The sequence below is a fragment of the Macaca fascicularis genome, chromosome 6, assembly GCF_037993035.2.
Source record: "Macaca fascicularis isolate 582-1 chromosome 6, T2T-MFA8v1.1".
Classification (NCBI taxonomy): Eukaryota; Metazoa; Chordata; class Mammalia; order Primates; family Cercopithecidae; genus Macaca; species Macaca fascicularis.
Window position 1 is genome coordinate 75175775 of NC_088380.1, and position 18710 is coordinate 75194484.

Consider the following 18710-nt stretch of genomic DNA (forward strand, 5'->3'; position numbering starts at 1 on the left):
ACGTGCCTTTCCTATCAAAGTGCTTAGTGCCTAGACCCTTTCCGGAGGAAACAGTCCCCTCCGGACCTCGTTCGACGTCTCTCCGTCAGACACCCAAGGTTCCATGTGAAGCAGGCGGAGCACCAAACGCACCCCTAGGTGGTCCAGGACCCCCATGCGTGCTGCCCCCTGGGAGCCCGCGCTGCTCCTCTGCGCTCCGCCCCTCCGGCCGGAACATCGCGCGGTTCCTTTAACAGCGCGCTGGCAGGGTGTGGGAAGCAGGGCTGCGTCCTCCCGCCCCCTCCCATCCGAGTTTCAGGTGAATGGGTCACCGAGGGAGGAGGCCAACACACCACACCTACACTCCCGCGCCCACCTCTCCCTCCCTGCTTCCTCCGGCGGAGGCGGCAAGAACCGAGAGCTAGGGCCAGAGCGCCGAGGAGCCCGTCCGGGACGCAGCAGGTGGGTCTCTCGGGGCTGGCCCGCAGGCTTCCCGCACCCCCCTCCACGTTGGTGCGCATGCCCGGGGGCAGGGCCGGTTGTAGGGAGAAGGGGGAGGAGGGGAAGGAGAGAGAGGAGGGGGAGGAGACGTCCCCAGCCCAGTCCCTGGCTGCGCGCTGGCGGTCGGCGCGGCGTCAGGTGCGCCCGCCAGGTGAGCGCGCTCACTGGCTCGGTTGGCCCCCGGAGGGTCGGGCCCAGGTGCGGCCAGTGGGTGAGTGTTGGGCGCGGCGTCAGGGGCGCACGGGAGCCCCCAGGGTCCCCGTGGGGGGACCGCGGCGCCTCTGTTAGGGGAGGTGCGGGGGGGAGGACGCTCCGCGCTGGTTTCGGTGGCAGTTTCGTCCCCGGGCTGGGACTCGTGGGAACCGGAGAGGCGCGGGTCTGCGGAGAGAGCAGCACCGGCCAACTTGGGAGGCTGCCTCCCCGGGCAAGGGGCGGCTTGGAGCCGCCGATCAAGCTTTATTCCGCGGAGACGCTTAAAGCTAGCAGTGCCTCAGCGGCGCGGGCAACTTTTCACTTTTATGAGGCAGGACATTCCTGAACAGCGACGATCCTGCATCAGCTCTGGGGCTGCAGTTTTGGGGGGCGGCCCTCATGGAGAGGGGTCCTGCGCCCAGCTCGTTGGGGGTCCTAAGCTTGAGGCTGCAGCGAGAGACTGCTTGCTGGTCCGAGCCGCTTAGATCCCGGGGGGAATTTCATCCCTTCCGCTCCCACCCCACCCCACTCCTTTGGGTATCCCGGGGAGACGGGGGCTGGATTCAGTCTGAAATATTCCGGGAGTCACGGTGTGGGCCACACTGGCTACTTGGAATCCACTTGTTGGGAGTTGTGTGAACCCGCGCCGATTTAAGCTGGGGTTCACGGAGTTAATTTCGAGGGAAGCTGCTCACGCTTGGGATTCTCACCCGTGACCAAAAGGGCTGCCGCCAGGGGGGCGGAACTGCCTCCGGGCGGTGCCTGCCCAGCGAAAGCGGGCGCGCGCTGCCCGGGAGCACCTCGGGGCGCACGGACGCCGGGACCCGCGCCCAGCCGGGCCACGGAGTTTGGGGACCTCCGGGACTGGGCCGGCCTCGCACGCCAGCCATGTTGCCTGCGTGGAAGGAAGCTTGCGGGGAGCGGGGGTCAAGGGCCAAGATGGCCTCTGCGCCTACGGGTTGGAGGCCACAGGGCCCGAGGGGAAAACCGCGGCATCCTCAGGCCGGACCCGGGGCTTGCTGGCTACACTGCCCGCTTGGGGAATTATCCCGGGCGAGGAGGCGGCAGCTTTCTAGGCCAGTTAGTGTGTGGCCCTTAGGCAACAGGTGTATTATTGGAATACCTGGAAAAGAGAAACGCTTCCCATGAAGGCACTTATGGTGATTTAGAAAACTAGGCATTCCCAAGTGTAACAATAGTTCTTTTGCACTGTACGTATGAGTCTTTCTTTTGTTTTTATTATTATTATTATTATTTGCTTTTTTGAGACGGAGTCCGACTGTGTCTCCCAGTGGCGTGATCTGGGCTCACTGCAACCTCTGCCTCCCGGGTTCAAGTGATTCTCCTGCTCAGCCTTCCGAGTAGCTGGGATTGCAGGCACCCACTAGTATGCACGGCTAATTTTTGTATTTTTAGTAGAGACGGAGTTTTGCCATGTTGGTCAGGCTGATCTCGAACTGCTGACCTCAGGTGATCCACCCGCCTCGGCCTCCCAAAGTGCTGGGATTACAGGCAGGAGCCACCACGCCCAGCCTTTATGAATATTTTCTTAGTGGTGCTTTTTGAGTGTGTGGGGGCGGCACAGATATTTCCTCAAACAAAGCAACACTTTTTTTTTTTTTTGTCGTTTTGCAATATTTAGTTATTAGGGGCCTCCTTTGTTAGGTGATGGAGCGGAGGATAGGGAGGTCGTTAAGACATGATTCTCCACCTTTTGGCAGCTTCCAGGCCATTTCGGGAAATAATGGGCAGTGTCTCCTGCACGTGAGGCACAGTGCTAAAAGCATTCTGTATTTTCTCATTTAATTATCCCAACAACTCTAAAAGGCAGACCTTAGTAGAACTCCGTTTTAAAAGCGGGCATATGCTGTGGGGGAAACGTGTTGCGTGGGCTTGCTTGCAAACTGCTTCAGCTAATCTGGGAAGGAATATCAGAAGCAGCGGTCCTTGATATTCCAGAACCAGATTTGGGGGATATTTCTGGACCTTTGTACCATTGACTAGTACCTGTAGCCTGATACAAGATTTCCCGCATTTTGCTTGATGTCATGGTAAAATTCTTTTTTCTTCTAAAGGTAATGTTGGAATTACTGCCTTTCCAAAATAATAGATTACTTTTAACCACATAAATGATCTGATGTAATATCTTTCACCTTCCCAGGAACGTCCCAGAAGGAAGTTTTCTTCAGTTGCATTTTAAGGCTTATTTGATTGGAATATCAGTGGATCTTTTTCATCAAATTACTATTTATAGAAATAGAGTAAACAGACCATGTAGATTTCTGTTAGGCTTTTCGTTTTAACCCCTAAGCTTGCCGCTGTTCCGTAACCCAGTGATTGCAGTCTTGGCTGTAGTATGAATCACTTAGGGATCTTGTTAAAACACAGATTCTGATTGGGAGGTCAGGAGTGGGACCTGGGATTCTGCCTTTCTAACAGGCTCACAGGTGATTCTCAGACTGTTCTGTCCTCTTTTTCTCCCTTTCTCTTAGACTCTACTCAATTACATTTGAACACTGAAGTTGGAAGTAAAGGAAAAAAAAATAGGTTTATTGGGTGTTGATTGGGTGTTGTGTGAAGAACTTCAAGGCATTCACTGCTGGATTGAAATCCCAACTCTAACAATTGACGTGGTTTTATTAATTGAGTACTCATTGACAATCACTTTGTGCCAGGGCTAGTTTCAGGGACCAGGGATATAAATGATGGTCAAAATAGACATTCGATGCCTGGGATGGAGGCATTCCAGATGGGGTGGAGATAATACCTAAAATAATTTTAGGTATGAGGGCAGAGGGGAGTTTGCTCTGAAAAAACAAGTTTTGTGTGATGGAGTGAGGGACTGGGAGGGCATCTCCCAGAAGGTGGCATCTGAGCTGAGATGTGAACAGCAGGTGTCTGCTGTGTAAAAGATCTGGGCTTTCTAGACAGGAAATTGTAAGATCAATGTCCTTTTTGGATTGACACCATTACTGTAAACAGCAATTCTCAAAATACGTGGTGTGTTAAAAAATCACTTGGAAGGTTTATTAAAAATACAATTTCTGACACAGTCTATTACAAAATCTGCCTAACTTCAAATTTTTAGACAATTTAATGATGTGCCTATAATCTAAATCATTTAATATAAGGCACAACTTAAACTTTTTAAAGACAAACTGACAGTTACTGCTTGTGCCCTAAAAGGAACAGACTTCTCTTAAATATGTTTATTTTTCACTTATTGAAAGTTTTCTTTAAAGAATAATTTGAGGGCAAAGCATTTTCAGTCTATTTTTTTCTACTATATATATATATATATATATATTTTTTTTTTTTTTTTTAAAGATGGAGACGGAGTCTCTGTTGTCCAGCCTGATCTTGAAGTTCTGGGCTCAAACAATCCCTCTGCCTTGACTTCCCAAAGTACTGGGATTACAAGTGTGAGCCACCTCACCCAGCCTCAGCCTGTTTTTTTTCATCTTAGCTTAGTTTTCCATTAAGATAGCTTTTGGTCAGTAAACATTGTCAAGGGGAGAATGCTTTTTATATATTATCATTAGCTCAAGATGCTGGTTTTCAGATTAACATATTTGACAAGGATCTGCTGCTTCCCTTTTGCCCCTGACTCTCATTTAGCTATCTGACTTCTGTCCTTGTCACTCTTGACATAAGTTCATGTAGTTAATAAGTGGTCTCTTCATTCCTCATTTTATTTTTTCCTTCACTCAACACATGTACAGATTGTTAATGTTGCTGTGCTGGGCATTGGTCCTCTTTCACCTTTGGCTGCCGGCCTTAAAGCACAGTCACAGATTCACTTTGAAATTTCAGAGACCTTAGAAGTCCTCCAGTCTGGTCTCCAAAAAAATATCAAATAACTTAAGCTTTGCATAAATTGCATGAGCTCAAATTGTTGTTCGTTATTTTTGGAGGGGGTGTGGGGTCAGGGTGAGGGAGAGGCTTCCTAACATGGTGGTTTTTGGATTTTTTTTTTTTTTTTAACCATTTCTAGGATACAGCTCTTCAGATACCTCAGGGCTACTAAAGTGATTCTTCTAATGTTCAGTTCTCCAGGCCAAACATTTCCTGTTTTTCTAATTGTTTGTCTTAAGACATGGTTTTTCTAGATTTTTTTTTTTGGGGGGGGCCACAGTCTCACTCTGGCTCTCACTCCAGGCTGGAGTACACCGGCACAATCTCAGCTTACTGCAACCTCTGCCTCCTGGGTTCAAGCGATTCTCCTGCCTCAGCCTCCCAAGTAGCTGGGATTATAAGCCCAACTAATTTTCGTATTTTTAGTAGAGACGAGGTTTCACCATGTTGGCCAAGATGGTCTCGATCTCCTGACCTTGTGATCCACCTGCCTTGGCCTCCCAAAGTGCTGGGATTACAGGCGTGAGCCACTGTGCCTGGCCAGCTTTTCTAGATCTTTACCGTTCTTAGTCACCCTCCTGGAGAGGCACGTAGTTTAGAATATGATGTACAAATCAGGTTTTGTTAGTTCTTTTTAATAGCGTATTATTCCTAGATATGAGCACTATTTCTGTGAATAAAGTTTGGGATCGCTTGTTAGCTTTTGTTGAAATTCTTACCAAAGAAATGCACCTTTAAAAATGAACGATTATTAAGTTAGTTCTCCTCTATACTGTACTATGGAATTGACTTTTAAAAAATTCAGTTTACTGCTGGGCGTGGTGGCTCATGCCTGTAATCCCAGCACTTTGGGAGGCTGAGGCGGGTGGATCACCTGAGGTCAGGAGTTTGAGACCAGCTTGGTTAACATGGTAAAACCCCATTTCTACTAAAAATACAAAACTTAGCCTGGCCTGGTGGCATGCGCTGGTAATCTCAGCTACTCAGGAGGCTGAGGTGGGAGAATTGCTTGAATCTGGGAGGTGGAGGTTGCATTGAGCCGAGATCACGCCATTGCATTCCAGGCTGGGCGACAGAGCTAGACTCTGTCTCAAAAGAAAAAGAAAAAAAAATCAGTTTACATTTTAAAAATGACTCATTTATGCCACCAATATAGTCACCCTTCAGTATCTGTGAGAGGTTGCTTCCAGGACCCCTTGATACTAAAATCTGAGGAGGCTGAAGTCCCTATTACAAAATAGCTTTGTATTTGCATATGGCCTAAATGCTCTTGTATACTTTTTTTTTTTTTAATTGTTATTTCGAGACAGAATCTCACTGCATCATCTAGGCTGGAGTGCAGTGATGCAGTCTTGTCCCACTGCAAACTCTGCCTCCTGGGCTCAAGCGATTCTCCTGCCTCAGCCTCTGAAGTAGCTGGGATTACAGGCATGCACCACCATGCCCAGCTAATTTTTGTATTTTTAGTAGAGACAGGGTTTCATCATGTTGGCCAGGCTGTGTCGAACTCCTGACCTCAAGTGATCCGCCCATCTTGGGCTCCCAAAGAGCTGGAATTACAGGTGTGAGCCACCGCACCCAGACTTCTTGTAGACTTTAAATAATCTGTAGGTTAGTTATAATACCTAATACAGTGTAAATGCTACATAGAATTGTGATATTGTAGTTTTAAAAATCTGTATTTTTTGTTTTACTGTTTATTATTTTTTTAGACAAGGTATTAATGTTACTCAGGCTGAAATACAGTGACGTGATCATGGCTCTCACTGCAGCCTCAACTTCCTCTGCTCAAGAGATCCTCCCACCTCAGTCTCTTGAGTAGCTGGAGCTTATAGGCATGTGCCACCATACCTGGCTAATTTTAAGAAAAATTTTTTGTAGAGATGGGGTCTTGCTATGTTGCTGTGGTCGGTCTTGAACTCCTGGGTTCAAGTGATCTTCCTGCCTTAGCTTCTTAGAGTGTTGGGATTACAGGTGTGAACCACTGTACCTGCCCTGTTATTTTTAATTTTTTTTCCCCTGAATATTTTCTGTCTGAGGTTGGTTGAATCTGGATTTAAAACCCATGGATGTGGAGGGTCAGCTGTATTTGAAAATGGATACAATATACCTAAGTGCCTAAGCACTGAAATTTCTCACTTTCAGGATAACCACCTTATGATGAATGCTGTTGCCCATTTTCTTTTTTTTTTAAATTTTTTTTTTTTTTTTTTTTTTGAGACGGAGTCTCACTCTGTCCCCCAGGCTGGAGCATAGTGGCCGGATCTCAGCTCACTGCAAGCTCCGCCCCCCGGGTTTACGCCATTCTCCTGCCTCAGCCTCCCGAGTAGCTGGGACTACAGGCGCCCGCCACCTCGCCCGGCTAGTTTTTGTATTTTTTTTTTTAGTAGAGACGGGGTTTCACCGTGTTAGCCAGGATGGTCTCGATCTCCTGACCTCGTGATCCGCCCGTCTCGGCCTCCCAAAGTGCTGGGATTACAGGCTTGAGCCACCGCGCCCGGCCTGTTGCCCATTTTCTTGAAGACTTTTTCTTGTGGGGTTTTGTTTTTGTTTTTGTTTTTTGAGCTGGTGTCTCGCTCTGTCACCAGGCTGGAGTGCATTGGCACGATCTCTGCTCACTGCAACCTCCTCCTCCTGGATTCAAGAGATTCTCTTGCCTCAGCCTCCTGAGTAGCTGGGGCTACAGGAGCACGTCGCCACGCCCAGCTGATTTTTGTATTTTTTTTTTTTTAGTAGAGACGGGGTTTCACCAGTTGACCAGGATGGCCTCCATCTCTTGACCTCGTGATCCACCTGCCTCGGCTTCCCAAAGTGCTGGGATTACAGGTGTGAGCCACAGCGCTTAGCTCTTTAAGACTTTTTCTTATCCCAGTGCAGAGGTCAGGATTATTCCCGCATTTGACAGAGGAGTGCACTTAGAGGAGATAAAGAATTTGTCTCAGATTGTGAGCCAGTAAATGGGGGCTGTTAAAACCACTAGGTTGGGCCGGGCGCGGTGGCTCACGCCTGTAATCCCAGCACTTTGGGAGGCCGAGGCGGGTGGATCACGAGGTCAGGAGATCGAGACCATCCTGGCTAACACGGTGAAACCCCGTCTCTACCAAAAACTACAAAAAAACTAGCCGGGCGAGGTGGCGGGCGCCTGTAGTCCCAGCTACTCGGGAGGCTGAGGCAGGAGAATGGCGTGAACCCGGGAGGCGGAGCTTGCAGTGAGCTGAGATTGCGCCACTGCACTCCAGCCTGGGCGACAGAGCGAGACTCTGTCTCAAAAAACAACAACAACAACAACAACAACAACAACAACAACAAACCACTAGGTTGTTTTAAACTCATCATTCTTATTTTACAGAGAGTTCTTGCTTAGTGTTGATGGCCTAGCCAATGGGTTAGTTATCCTTTCCGGTGTGTTTGGTCAGCTGCAAATCTGGATAAGCTGTCTCCTCCACTTTGTGGTTACCACTGGAGACCTCCCACCAGGTGGACATAAATGGTTCATTCTTTTGTGCTAATGGGGTGCCATAATTCAGCCCCTTGGGAATCTGCCCACCCACACAAGGATGTGCTCAAGATTCTCAGGATTCTTTCTCTCTGCATTCCCGTCATCCACCAGTCTGGTAACCTTCCCAGAAAAGGAAGTGAAGTTGGTGTGGCGGGACTTGTTCTTAACGAGCTTGCTTTTTTTTTTTTTTTTTTTTTTTTTGAGACGGAGTTTTGCTCTTTTTGCCCAGGCTGGAGTGCAATGGCGCAATATTCAATATTGGCTCACTGCAACGTCCGCCTCCCAGGTTCAAGCGATTCTCCTACCTCAACCTCCCAAGGAGCTGGGTTTACAGGCATGCACCAACATGCCTGGCTAAGTTTTCGTATTTTTAGTAGAGATGGGGTTTCACCATGTTGGTCCGCTGGTCTTGAATTCCTTGCCTCAAGCGATCCACCTGCCTCCGAAGTGCTGGGATTACAGGTGTGAGCCACCTCGCCTGGCCTAAAATCAGTTTTCCTTAATGTTCTTTTTCTGAACATCAGTTTGGAAGGCAGTTTGGACTTTTGCCTTTTTATAGTACCAAAACATTTTGGCCTAAATTGCTCATTTGTGTGTGTGTTTCACCATTATTAGAATATAGAGAAATTGACCAGATGTGTTGGCTCATGCCTGTAATCCCAGTACTTTGGGAGGCCAAGGCAGGTGGATAGCTTGAGCTCAGGGGTTTGAGACCAGCTTGGGCAACATGGTGATACCTTATCTCTACTAAAAAAACAAAAATTAGCCAGGCATGGTGGCATGTGCATGTAGTCCAGCTACTTGGGAGGCTGAGGCGGGGGGATGGCTTGAGCCTGGGAGGCAGGTTGCAGTGAGCTGAGATGATGGCACTGCATTTCCTCCTGGGTGACAGAGTGAGGCTTTGTCTCAAAAAAAAAAAAAAATACAGAGAAATTGACTTGAGTGCTAGTTACAGGGCTGTGTACACTTATGATTTCTGCACTTTTCTATATGGTATACTTTAATAAAGTGGTTTTCAAAAATGTAGAAAAGTCATCTTCCTTCATGTCTTTGGAAAATTATGCTAATTGTGTTGGTGTTATTAACATTATATTCCCATCTTTGAGGATTTATCTAACAGTTGGGCAGAGTTTAATTCTGAGACAGTTAATTCTCCGCAACACGGTGAAACCCTGTCTTTACTAAAAATACAAACAATTAGCCGGGCGTGGCAGCATGCGCCTATAGTCCCAGCTACTCTAGAGGCTGAGGCAGAAGAATTGCTTGAAGCCGGGAGGCAGAGGTTGCAGTGAGCTGAGATCGTGCCAATGCATTCCATCCTGGCGACAGAGCGAGACTCGGCTCAAAAAAAAAAAAAAAAAAAGAAGAGCTGCCATTAATTTAAAAAAAAGTTTTAACAGTTTAAATTGATGTACTGCTGTTAATATAGTAATGTATGATTGTACAGGCCTTATTAGAAAAGGAAAACAAATCAGATACTTTAATATACTCATTATAGATGTTGCTCAAGTGTCATTCAAGGATCATACCTTTTAAAGTTACTCTGATACTTTTCCATTACCTTCAACTTGAAAGCACAAGAGGTTTTGCAGGCAGAGATATCCATGGTCCAATCTGGTTCCTGTAAACATTCAACAAATTATTTGGACGTCTACTATGTGCCAGGCATTGTTTTAATCAGTGAACAAAACAGGCAAAAATTCCTGTTCACGTGGAGTTTACCTTCTAGTAGATCTCAAAGTTCCCTACTCTACTAATCACTGGTATAGCCTGGAAAGAATTTATTGTTGGTTCAACATAGCTAAGGAGTGGCATAAAGTTCTGTAGCTGATGTGGGAAGTACCTTGCCAGTGTCTCCAGCACTGAGTTTTCTAGAATAATCCTCAAGCTTTGTAGGTTTGGGAGTTGTGTGTTTACCAGATCTTGCTGAGACTTGTCTTTTTCCTGGAGAGCTCTCAGTGCCCATGGATCCACCTACAGACCTAGGCATAGGATCTCCATCTTCACTTCCTCATGGATGCTAACACCAGCTGTGCACTCCCCACAAAAGCTGGTGTTTCCCAAATGGAACTCACTGTTTCAAACTAGCATAGTGAAAAGCACAGGAGATCATCTGGGTTCAAGTTACTTCTGAGTGACTCCCTGTCATCCATATAACCTTGAGCATATTACTTTACATCTCTTTCTGACCCTCTTTGCATCTGTAAAGTGACTAATCAACCATGGAGGGTTGTTTTGAGGATGAAAGGAGGATTTTGTTTAAAGCACCCAGCACGTCGGTAGGTGTCTGCTGAATGTTAGTTTCCTTCCCATCTTCTGTCTCCTAAGCTAGCCTTTCATTGATGCCTCACACCTAGGTTTGCTGCTGCTGACTCTAGGTGCTTCTTTTTACTGTTGACTTTGTCCTTCAAATCTGTTTCAAATCAAACTTACACCTCCCTTGCCGAGAATCACGAACTGGCTCCCTGTTTCCTACCTGAAGGAAGTGAGACATTTCCACTAGACTTTCAAAGCCCTCCCTTTTCTTACTCATCCTCCATCCACTATATTCTTACTGTAACCTTATTTTAAAAGACTACACCATTCCACCATGTTCCCACCTGGTCTCCTCACTGTTCCATAAGCTAGCCACCTGTGTATCAGCACCACACCAGCCTGGAAGAACCAGGACCCCAGCGCTGGCTCTCATGCGTCACTCCCACAGGCTCTCCTGGTCTAGTGTAGGCACTTAATAAATGCTTGGTAAGTGAAATTGCTTCTCAGATGTTTAGGAACTTGTGCTGAAGAATATTAGGACAAAATTTCAGAAAACGACCAATTAATACTATGCATAGTGTTTTTTCTCCCCTTGTATAAAAAGTATGCTCGGTTTTGAAGACTTGGAAAAGGAGATAAGGGGGAAAATATCTACAATTCTGCCATTTATAGATACATTTTATTATCTTTTTTAATGATAAAGGCGTTTAACCCATTAGATTGTTAGTTTGCATTGAGGAGCTAGTATGTGCTAGTGCTGCTATATGTGCACTTTCATATGTGTTCTCATTTAATATGAACTTTCAAAAGTAATATGAAATTATATATATTTCAAATTTTTGTGCAAAAAATAGAGGAATTAGCCAGGCATGGTGGTGCACGTCTGTAGTCCCAGCTACTTGGGAAGCTGAGGTAGGAGGAGGGCTTGAGCTTGGGAGGTCAAGGCTGCAGTGAGCTGTGATTGGACCACTGCACTCCAGCCTAGGTGACAGGGTAAGACCCCGTCTCGGTGGGGGGGAGGGGGTGAAGAAAAGAAAGAAACTGTGAGCTCAGTAGTGATGCCATAACCCTACTTTTGTTGCTTAGATTGGTTTATCTTGGGAGCTATAGGGCATTGCTCATCCTGAAGATCAGCTGACCATTGACATCAGCCATGTCATCCAGGCCTCTTGAAAGTCCACCTCCTTACAGACCTGATGAATTGTAAGTAAATAATCCTTTAGTTATTCTCTTTTAAAAAGTCTGTCACATGTAAACAATAAGTATGGTTGAAACTTTCAATTTTAAGTGTTTGCTTTTAAAAATAAAATGATACGTGTACTTGTAAATTCAAATTGTATCAAAGGGTCTGCACTGAAAAGTGAATTTCTCTCAACTTTCAGAGTGACAGTTTGTCTCTGCTAGGACAACTACCGTCACCTATTGCTAATGTTTGTTTCAAGAGATTGCCAAGGTTTATATTTTTATGTTCGTTTTTGTTTTGTACAAATGATAATGAAGCTTCCATTTAAATGCCTTGTTTAGATGGGCACTGGCAATATATTGTCAGTTTTTAAAAATGACAGCTTTAGGCCAGGCCGGGTGCCATGGCTCATGCCTGTAATCCCAGCACCTTGGGAGGCTGAGGGCCGGCGGATCACAAGGTCAAGAGATCAAGACCATCCTGGCCAACATGGTGAAATCCCATCTCTACTAAAACTATAAAAATTAGCTGGGTGTGGTGGCTCACACCTGTAATCCCAGCGACTTGCCTGTAATTCTGGCTACTCGGGAGGCAGGAGATTCACTTGAACCCAGGAGCCGGAGGTTGCAGTTAGCTGAGATGATGCCACTGCACTCCAGCCTAGAGACAGAGCAAGACTCCATCTAAAAAAAAAAAAAGGCCAGGCCGGGGGGCTTATGCCTGTAATCCCAGCACTTTGGGAGGCCGAGGCAGGTGGATCACCTGAGGTCGGGAGTTCGAGACCACACTGACCAACGTGGAGAAACCCTTATCTCTACTAAAAGTACAAAATTAGCCAGGCATGGTGGTGCATGCCTGTAATCCCAGCTATTTGGGAGGCTGAGGCAGGAGAATCGCTTGAACCCAGGAGGCGAAGGTTGCGGTGAGCTGAGATCGCACCACTGCACCCCAGCCTGGGAGACAAGAGCGAAACTCCTTGTCAAAAAATAAATTAATAAATGAAAATAACAGCTTTATTGAGATATAATTAACATACTTTACAATTTACCCATTTAGAATGGATAGTTTAATGATTTTTAGTATGTTCACAGAGTTGTATAACCATCACCACAATTAATTTTAGAACATTTCATTACTCTCCAAAGAAACCTACCCATTGGCAGTCATCTCCCAGTTCCATCAGCCCTAAGCAACTATCGATCTACTTTCTGTCTCTATAGATTTGTCTATTCTGCATATTTTGTATAAATGGAGGATTCATGTAATATGTGGCCTTTTGTAACTGGCTTCTTTCACTTAGCATAATACTTTCCATACTGTCAGTTTTAAGAGTGATTCCTGCCATTATCTAAAACAAGCAATGTTGAGGGGTTTTGGGCTCCTTCGTCATGTGAAGATTTATCAGTGAATTTTTGAATTCCAAATTTGCTATCAAACATTGATAGGGATTTCCTCCTCTAAGTAGTTTGCAGCTTTAACCCTGATAAGTGTAGTGGAGTGTAATGTAGGCAAAAACAGTTTCCCCTGCTGTTCTGTCACAACACATCTGTGACCTCTGATCACCAGAATTTGTGGGGATTTTTCCCCACCAGCAACCAAGTAATCAGTTCTACAGTGGACAATAGCTCTGTGTCCTCTAATTATCAGTTGAGTTCTGACACTGTCCGGAGATAGCATCAGATCACAGGTTCAGGGCTCATTCCTACAAGACTGCCCCCACTTCACGTAGCAGCCACAAGCTCAGGTTGTAGCCTGTGTTTCTGACCCACCTACAGTAAATCAGGATTCACACAGGTCTCTCCTTGGGTTCAATTAATTTGCTAAAGTGGCTCGCAGAACTCAGGGAAACACTACTTATCATTACTGGTTTATTATAAAGGGTATTACGAAAACCAGATGTGGTGGTGCACACCTGTGATCGCAGCTACTCGGGAGTATGAGGCAGGAGGAGTGCTTGAGCCCAGGAGTTTGAGGCCAGCCTGGGCAACATAGGGAGACCTTGTCTTTTAAGAATGAATGAATGAATGAATGAACAAACAGATGATATTACAATGGATACCAACAAACACCAGATGAAGAGTTGAACAGGGCGAGGTATGTGGGAAGGGGCCCTCCCTGGTTGTGCCACCCTCCAGGAACCTGCACATGTTCAGCTGTCCAGAAGCTCTGTGAATTCAGTCCTTTTAGGTTTTTATGGAAGCTATATGACACAGGCATGATTGACTAAATCATTGGCCATTGGTGAGCAGTGTAAGCCTCAGCCCCCGTTTCCTGTCCAGAGGGATTTGGGGCTGAAAAGTTCCAACCCTCTAATCCTAGCTCCCATCCTAAAGCTTCCTAGGGCTGCTAGGAACCTATCATCTCATTAACATATAAGGGACATTTATCACTTTGGAGATTCCAGAGATTTTAGGAGTTGTATGCCAGAAAATGGAGATGAAGACCAAATACATATTTCACAATATCATGTGGAGGTTGTGTTCCAGTTATTTAACCTCCTTACTAGTGCCTAAAACATGGTGGGGACACAAGTTGTTTATGACAATACAGTTTTTAAAACATACTAGAGAATATAGTAATTGAGTAGTACACCACTAATCTGACACTTATTTTGTGTTGCTTTTGTAAATAATGATGAACTGAAACATACATAAAGAAAAGGACATACAATGTATGTAGGAGATCATGAGGAAAGACCAAGCAAACATACATACTCATTACCCACGTCAAGAAACAGAACACTTCAAAGTCCTTCCCTGTGTCCTCTCCTTTTCTGTGGAGACCCCTGTCCTGACGTTATGATCATTAGCTGCTTTTATTATTTTATCACCTTGTATATCCTAAACATTTCAGTTTAGTTTTACCTGATTTATTTATTTTTGAGACGGAGTCTCACTCTGTTGGCCAGGCTGGAGCGCAGTGGCACAATCTTGGCTCACTGCAACCTCTGCCTCCTGGATTCAAGCAATTCTCCTGCCTCGGCCTCCCAAGTAGCTGGGATTACAGGTAACCACCACAATGCACAACCAATTTTTATACTTTTAGTAGAGATGGGTTTTCGCCATGTTGGCCAGGCTGGTCTCGAATTCCTGACCTCAGGTGACCTTCCCGCCTCCTAAAATGCTGGAATTATGGGTGTGAGCCACCACGGCCAGCCAGTTTTACCTGTTTTAAAACTTTATATAAATATAATAATGCTATATGTATTTTTTCATTTTTTTCAGCATTATCTGTAACTGCATGTATTCATAGTTCATCAGTTTTGGCTTCATAGCACTGTAGAAATATAACATGAGCCATATATGTAATTTTATACTTTCATGAAAAATAAAAGGAGAATTTTTTTTTTTTTTTTTTTTGAGACAGAGTTTCGCTCTTTTTGCCCTGGCCGGAGTGCAATGGCATGGTCTCGGCTCACTGCAACCTCCACCTCCCAGGTTCAAGTGATTCTCCTGCCTCAGCCTCCCAAGTAGCTGGGATTACAGGCGTCCGCCACGACACCCAGCTAATTTTGTATTTTTAGTAGAGATGGGGGTTTCACCAGGTTAGCCAGGCTGGTCTTGAACTCCTGACCTCAGGTGATCCACCCGCCGCGGCCTCCCAGAGTGCTGGGATTGCAGGCATGAGCCACCGTGCCCGGCCAAAAGAAGAAATTAATTTTAATATACTTCACTTAATCTTGGATATCTAAAACATTTCATCATGTGATTGACATAAAAATGAAAGATTCAGGAGATGCTTTACATTCTTTCTTCATATTATATCTTTGAAATCCACTGTGTATTTTTAAATTTTTTTGGAGACAGTCTTGCTCTGTCACCCAGGCTGGAGTGCAGTGGGTGTGATCGCGGCTCACTGCAACCTCTGCCTTCTGGGTTCAAGTGATTCTTGATTTTCGTGCCTCAGCCTCCCAAGTAAGTGGGATTACAGGCATGTGTCACCATGCCTGGTTAATTTTTGTATTTTTAGTAGAGATGAGGTTTTACCATGTTTACCAGGCTGGTCTCAAACTCTTGGCCTCAAGTGATCTGCCCGCCCCGAACTTACCGCTGTGCATTTTAACAGCATATCTGAGTTTGGACTAGCCACATTTCTTTTCTTTTCTTTTTTTTTTTTTTTTTGAGACGGAGTCTTGCTCTGTCACCCAGGCTGGAGTGCAATGGCACGATCTCGGCTCACTGCAACTTCCACCTCCCGGGTTCAAGCAATTCTTGTGCCTCAGCCACCTGAGTAGCTGGGATTACAGGCGTATGCCTGGCTAATTTTTGTATTTTTAGTAGAGACGGGGTTTCACCATGTTGGCCAGGCTGGGCTCGAACTCTGCTGACCTCAAGTGATCCATCTGCCTCGGACTCCCAAAGTGCTGGGATTACAGACGTGAGCCACCATGCCCAGCCAGACTAGATACATTTCAAGTGTATGATAGACCCAAGTGGCTAATGGCTGCCACATTGGACAGTATAGCTATGGAGTATTCCATTGTATGGATATATTACAGTTACCCTTTCCACTGTAGGTAATTGGTACAATCACTTTGGAAAACAGTTTGATACTGTCTAGTGAAGTTGGAGATAAAAAAATATGTGATCCAGAAATTCTCCTGGGTATATACCCTAGAAAAATGAGTACTTTTCTATACCAGAATACACATTGAAGGATGTTTATACTTAAACTGTTTACAATACCCCCAAACAGAGATAACCCAGATGTCCGAGCACAATAGGTTGTGGCCAGAGGCCAATAATCTTATGTTTTAACAAGCCCTCCAGGTGATTCCTATGCACAGATAAGCTTTAGTTTCATTTACCCAGTGGTTTAAATTATTCCAAATAAGTTGTGTTCTTTCTGCTTACTACCAAAAAGTGCTAACTTGAAATTATTTTCATGTTCATTTCAGCAAACCGAATCATTATGCACCAAGCAATGACATGTATGGTGGAGAGATGCATGTTCGACCGATGCTGTCTCAGCCAGCATACTCTTTTTACCCAGAAGATGAAATTCTTCACTTTTACAAATGGACCTCTCCTCCAGGAGTGATTCGGATTCTGTCTATGCTCATTATTGTGATGTGCATTGCCATCTTTGCATGTGTGGCCTCCACGCTTGCCTGGGACAGAGGCTATGGAACTTCCCTTATAGGAGGTAGTGTAGGCTACCCTTATGGAGGAAGTGGCTTTGGTAGCTACGGAAGTGGCTATGGCTATGGCTATGGTTATGGCTATGGCTATGGAGGATATACAGACCCAAGAGCAGCAAAGGGCTTCATGTTGGCCATGGCTGCCTTTTGTTTCATTGCCGCGTTGGTGATCTTTGCTACCAGTGTTATAAGATCTGAAATGTCCAGAACAAGAAGATATTACTTAAGTGTGATAATAGTGAGTGCTATCCTGGGCATCATGGTGTTTATTGCCACAATTGTCTATATAATGGGAGTGAACCCAACTGCTCAGTCTTCTGGATCTCTGTATGGTTCACAAATATATGCCCTCTGCAACCAATTTTATACACCTGCCGTTACTGGACTCTACGTGGATCAGTATTTATATCACTACTGTGTTGTGGATCCCCAGGAGGTATGAGTGGTGTGTTGGGTTTTTTCTCCATCTCCTTAGCCAGAGGCTTTCAACTTGGGATATGTAATAGAATCACTCTGGAAACTCTTAAAAAATATTAATGACAAGGCTCCACTTCTAATTAAATCTGGGGGAGGGACTGAGTGTTCATTAAGATATAATTAACATACCATGTAATTTGGTTACTTAATCAGTGGTTTTTAATATATTCACAGAATTGTGCCACCATCACCACAATCAATTTTAGAACATTTTCGCTATCGTAAAAAGAAACTTGTACCTGTTAGTGGTCATTCCTCGTTTCCCTAACTGTTCTTAGCCCTAGGCAACCACTAATCCTACGTCTATAAATTTGTCTATTCTCTAGGTATTTCATACAAATGGAATCACACAATGTGGCCTTTATGATGGGCTTCTTTTACTTAGCATAATGTTTTTAAGGTTTGCCCATGTCATAGCTTGTGCCATTCCCTCGTTCCTTTTTATTGCTAATATTCCAGTATGTGGATAAACCACATTTTATTTATCAGTTGATAGACATTTGGGCCATGTCTACATTGGCTATTAAGAATCATGCTAGGCCAGGCACAGTGGCTCACGCCTGTAATCCCAGCACTTTTGGGAGGCTGAGGCGGGCGGATCACGAGGTCAGGAGATTGAGACCATCCTTGCTAATACAGTGAAATCCCGTCTCTACTAAAAATAAAAAAAAATCAGCAGGGCATGGTGGCAGGCGCCTGTAGTCCCAGCTGCTTGGGAGGCCGAGACAAGAGAAATGGCATGAACCCGGGAGGTGGAGCTTGCAGTGAGCCGAGATCGCGCCCATATAGTCCAACCTGAGCGACAGAGCAAGACTCCATCTCAAAAAAAAATAAGAATCATGCTATAGACATTCTTGTATACGTTTTTGTGTAAACCTATGTTTTAATGATTTCTTGAGTTGGGTTATACCTAGGGGTGAAATTCCTGGATCATATGGTGACTCTTTAATCTTTTGAGGAGCTACCAGAGTTTTTCCAAAGAGTTTGCATCATTTTACATTCACACCAGAGATGTATGATGGTTCCGATTTCTCCACATCCTCACCAACACTTGTTATTGTCTTTTTGATTCTAGCCATGCTGATGGGTGAGAAGTGAAGTGGTACTTCATTGTGATTTTGATTTGTATTTTCCTTGTAGCTAATGTTATTGAGCATCTTTTCATGTACTTACTGGCCATTTCTCTTTTATCTTTGGAGAAATGGCTATTTAGACGACTTGCCCTTTTTTTTTTTTTTTTTTTTGAGACGGAGTCTTGCTCTGTCGCCCAGGCTGGAGTGCAGTGGCCGGATCTCGGCTCACTGCAAGCTCCGCCTCCCGGGTTCACACCATTCTCCTGCCTCAGCCTCCCGAGTAGCTGGGACTACAGGTGCCCTCCACCACGCCCGGCTAATTTTTTGTATTTTTAGTAGAGATGGGGTTTCACCGTGTTAGCCAGGATGGTCTCGATCTTCTGACCTCGCGATCTGTCTGCCTCGGCCTCCAAAGTGCTGGGATTATAGGCGTGAGCCACTGTGCCCGGCCTAGACTTGCCCATTTTTTAATTGGGCTATTTTTGTTTTTGTTTTGTTTTTGAGACAGAGTCTCACTCTGTCACCCACTCTGGGATGCAGTGATGCAATCACTGC

The 18710-nt window shown here is 45.3% G+C and overlaps 1 protein-coding gene across 7 annotated transcripts in view; it reads left to right on the forward strand.

The window, feature by feature from the left end:
• The first annotated feature begins 367 nt into the window (after positions 1-367).
• OCLN (occludin) overlaps positions 368-18710 on the forward strand; it is a 59445-nt gene continuing 41102 nt past the window's right edge. For 2 of the 7 annotated variants that reach the window (XM_005557098.5, XM_065546365.2), the window contains exons 1-3: positions 581-691; positions 11369-11485; positions 16363-17041. In XM_005557098.5, coding sequence (XP_005557155.1) covers positions 11436-11485; positions 16363-17041 — 729 coding nt within the window. In that variant the 5' untranslated portion in view covers positions 581-691; positions 11369-11435. Of the gene's footprint in view, positions 442-580; positions 692-2636; positions 2748-11368; positions 11486-13344; positions 13560-16362; positions 17042-18710 lie in introns of those variants that run through there. The other 5 variants (XM_073993603.1, XM_065546364.2, XM_005557097.4 and 2 more) reach the window with 5 other exon arrangements.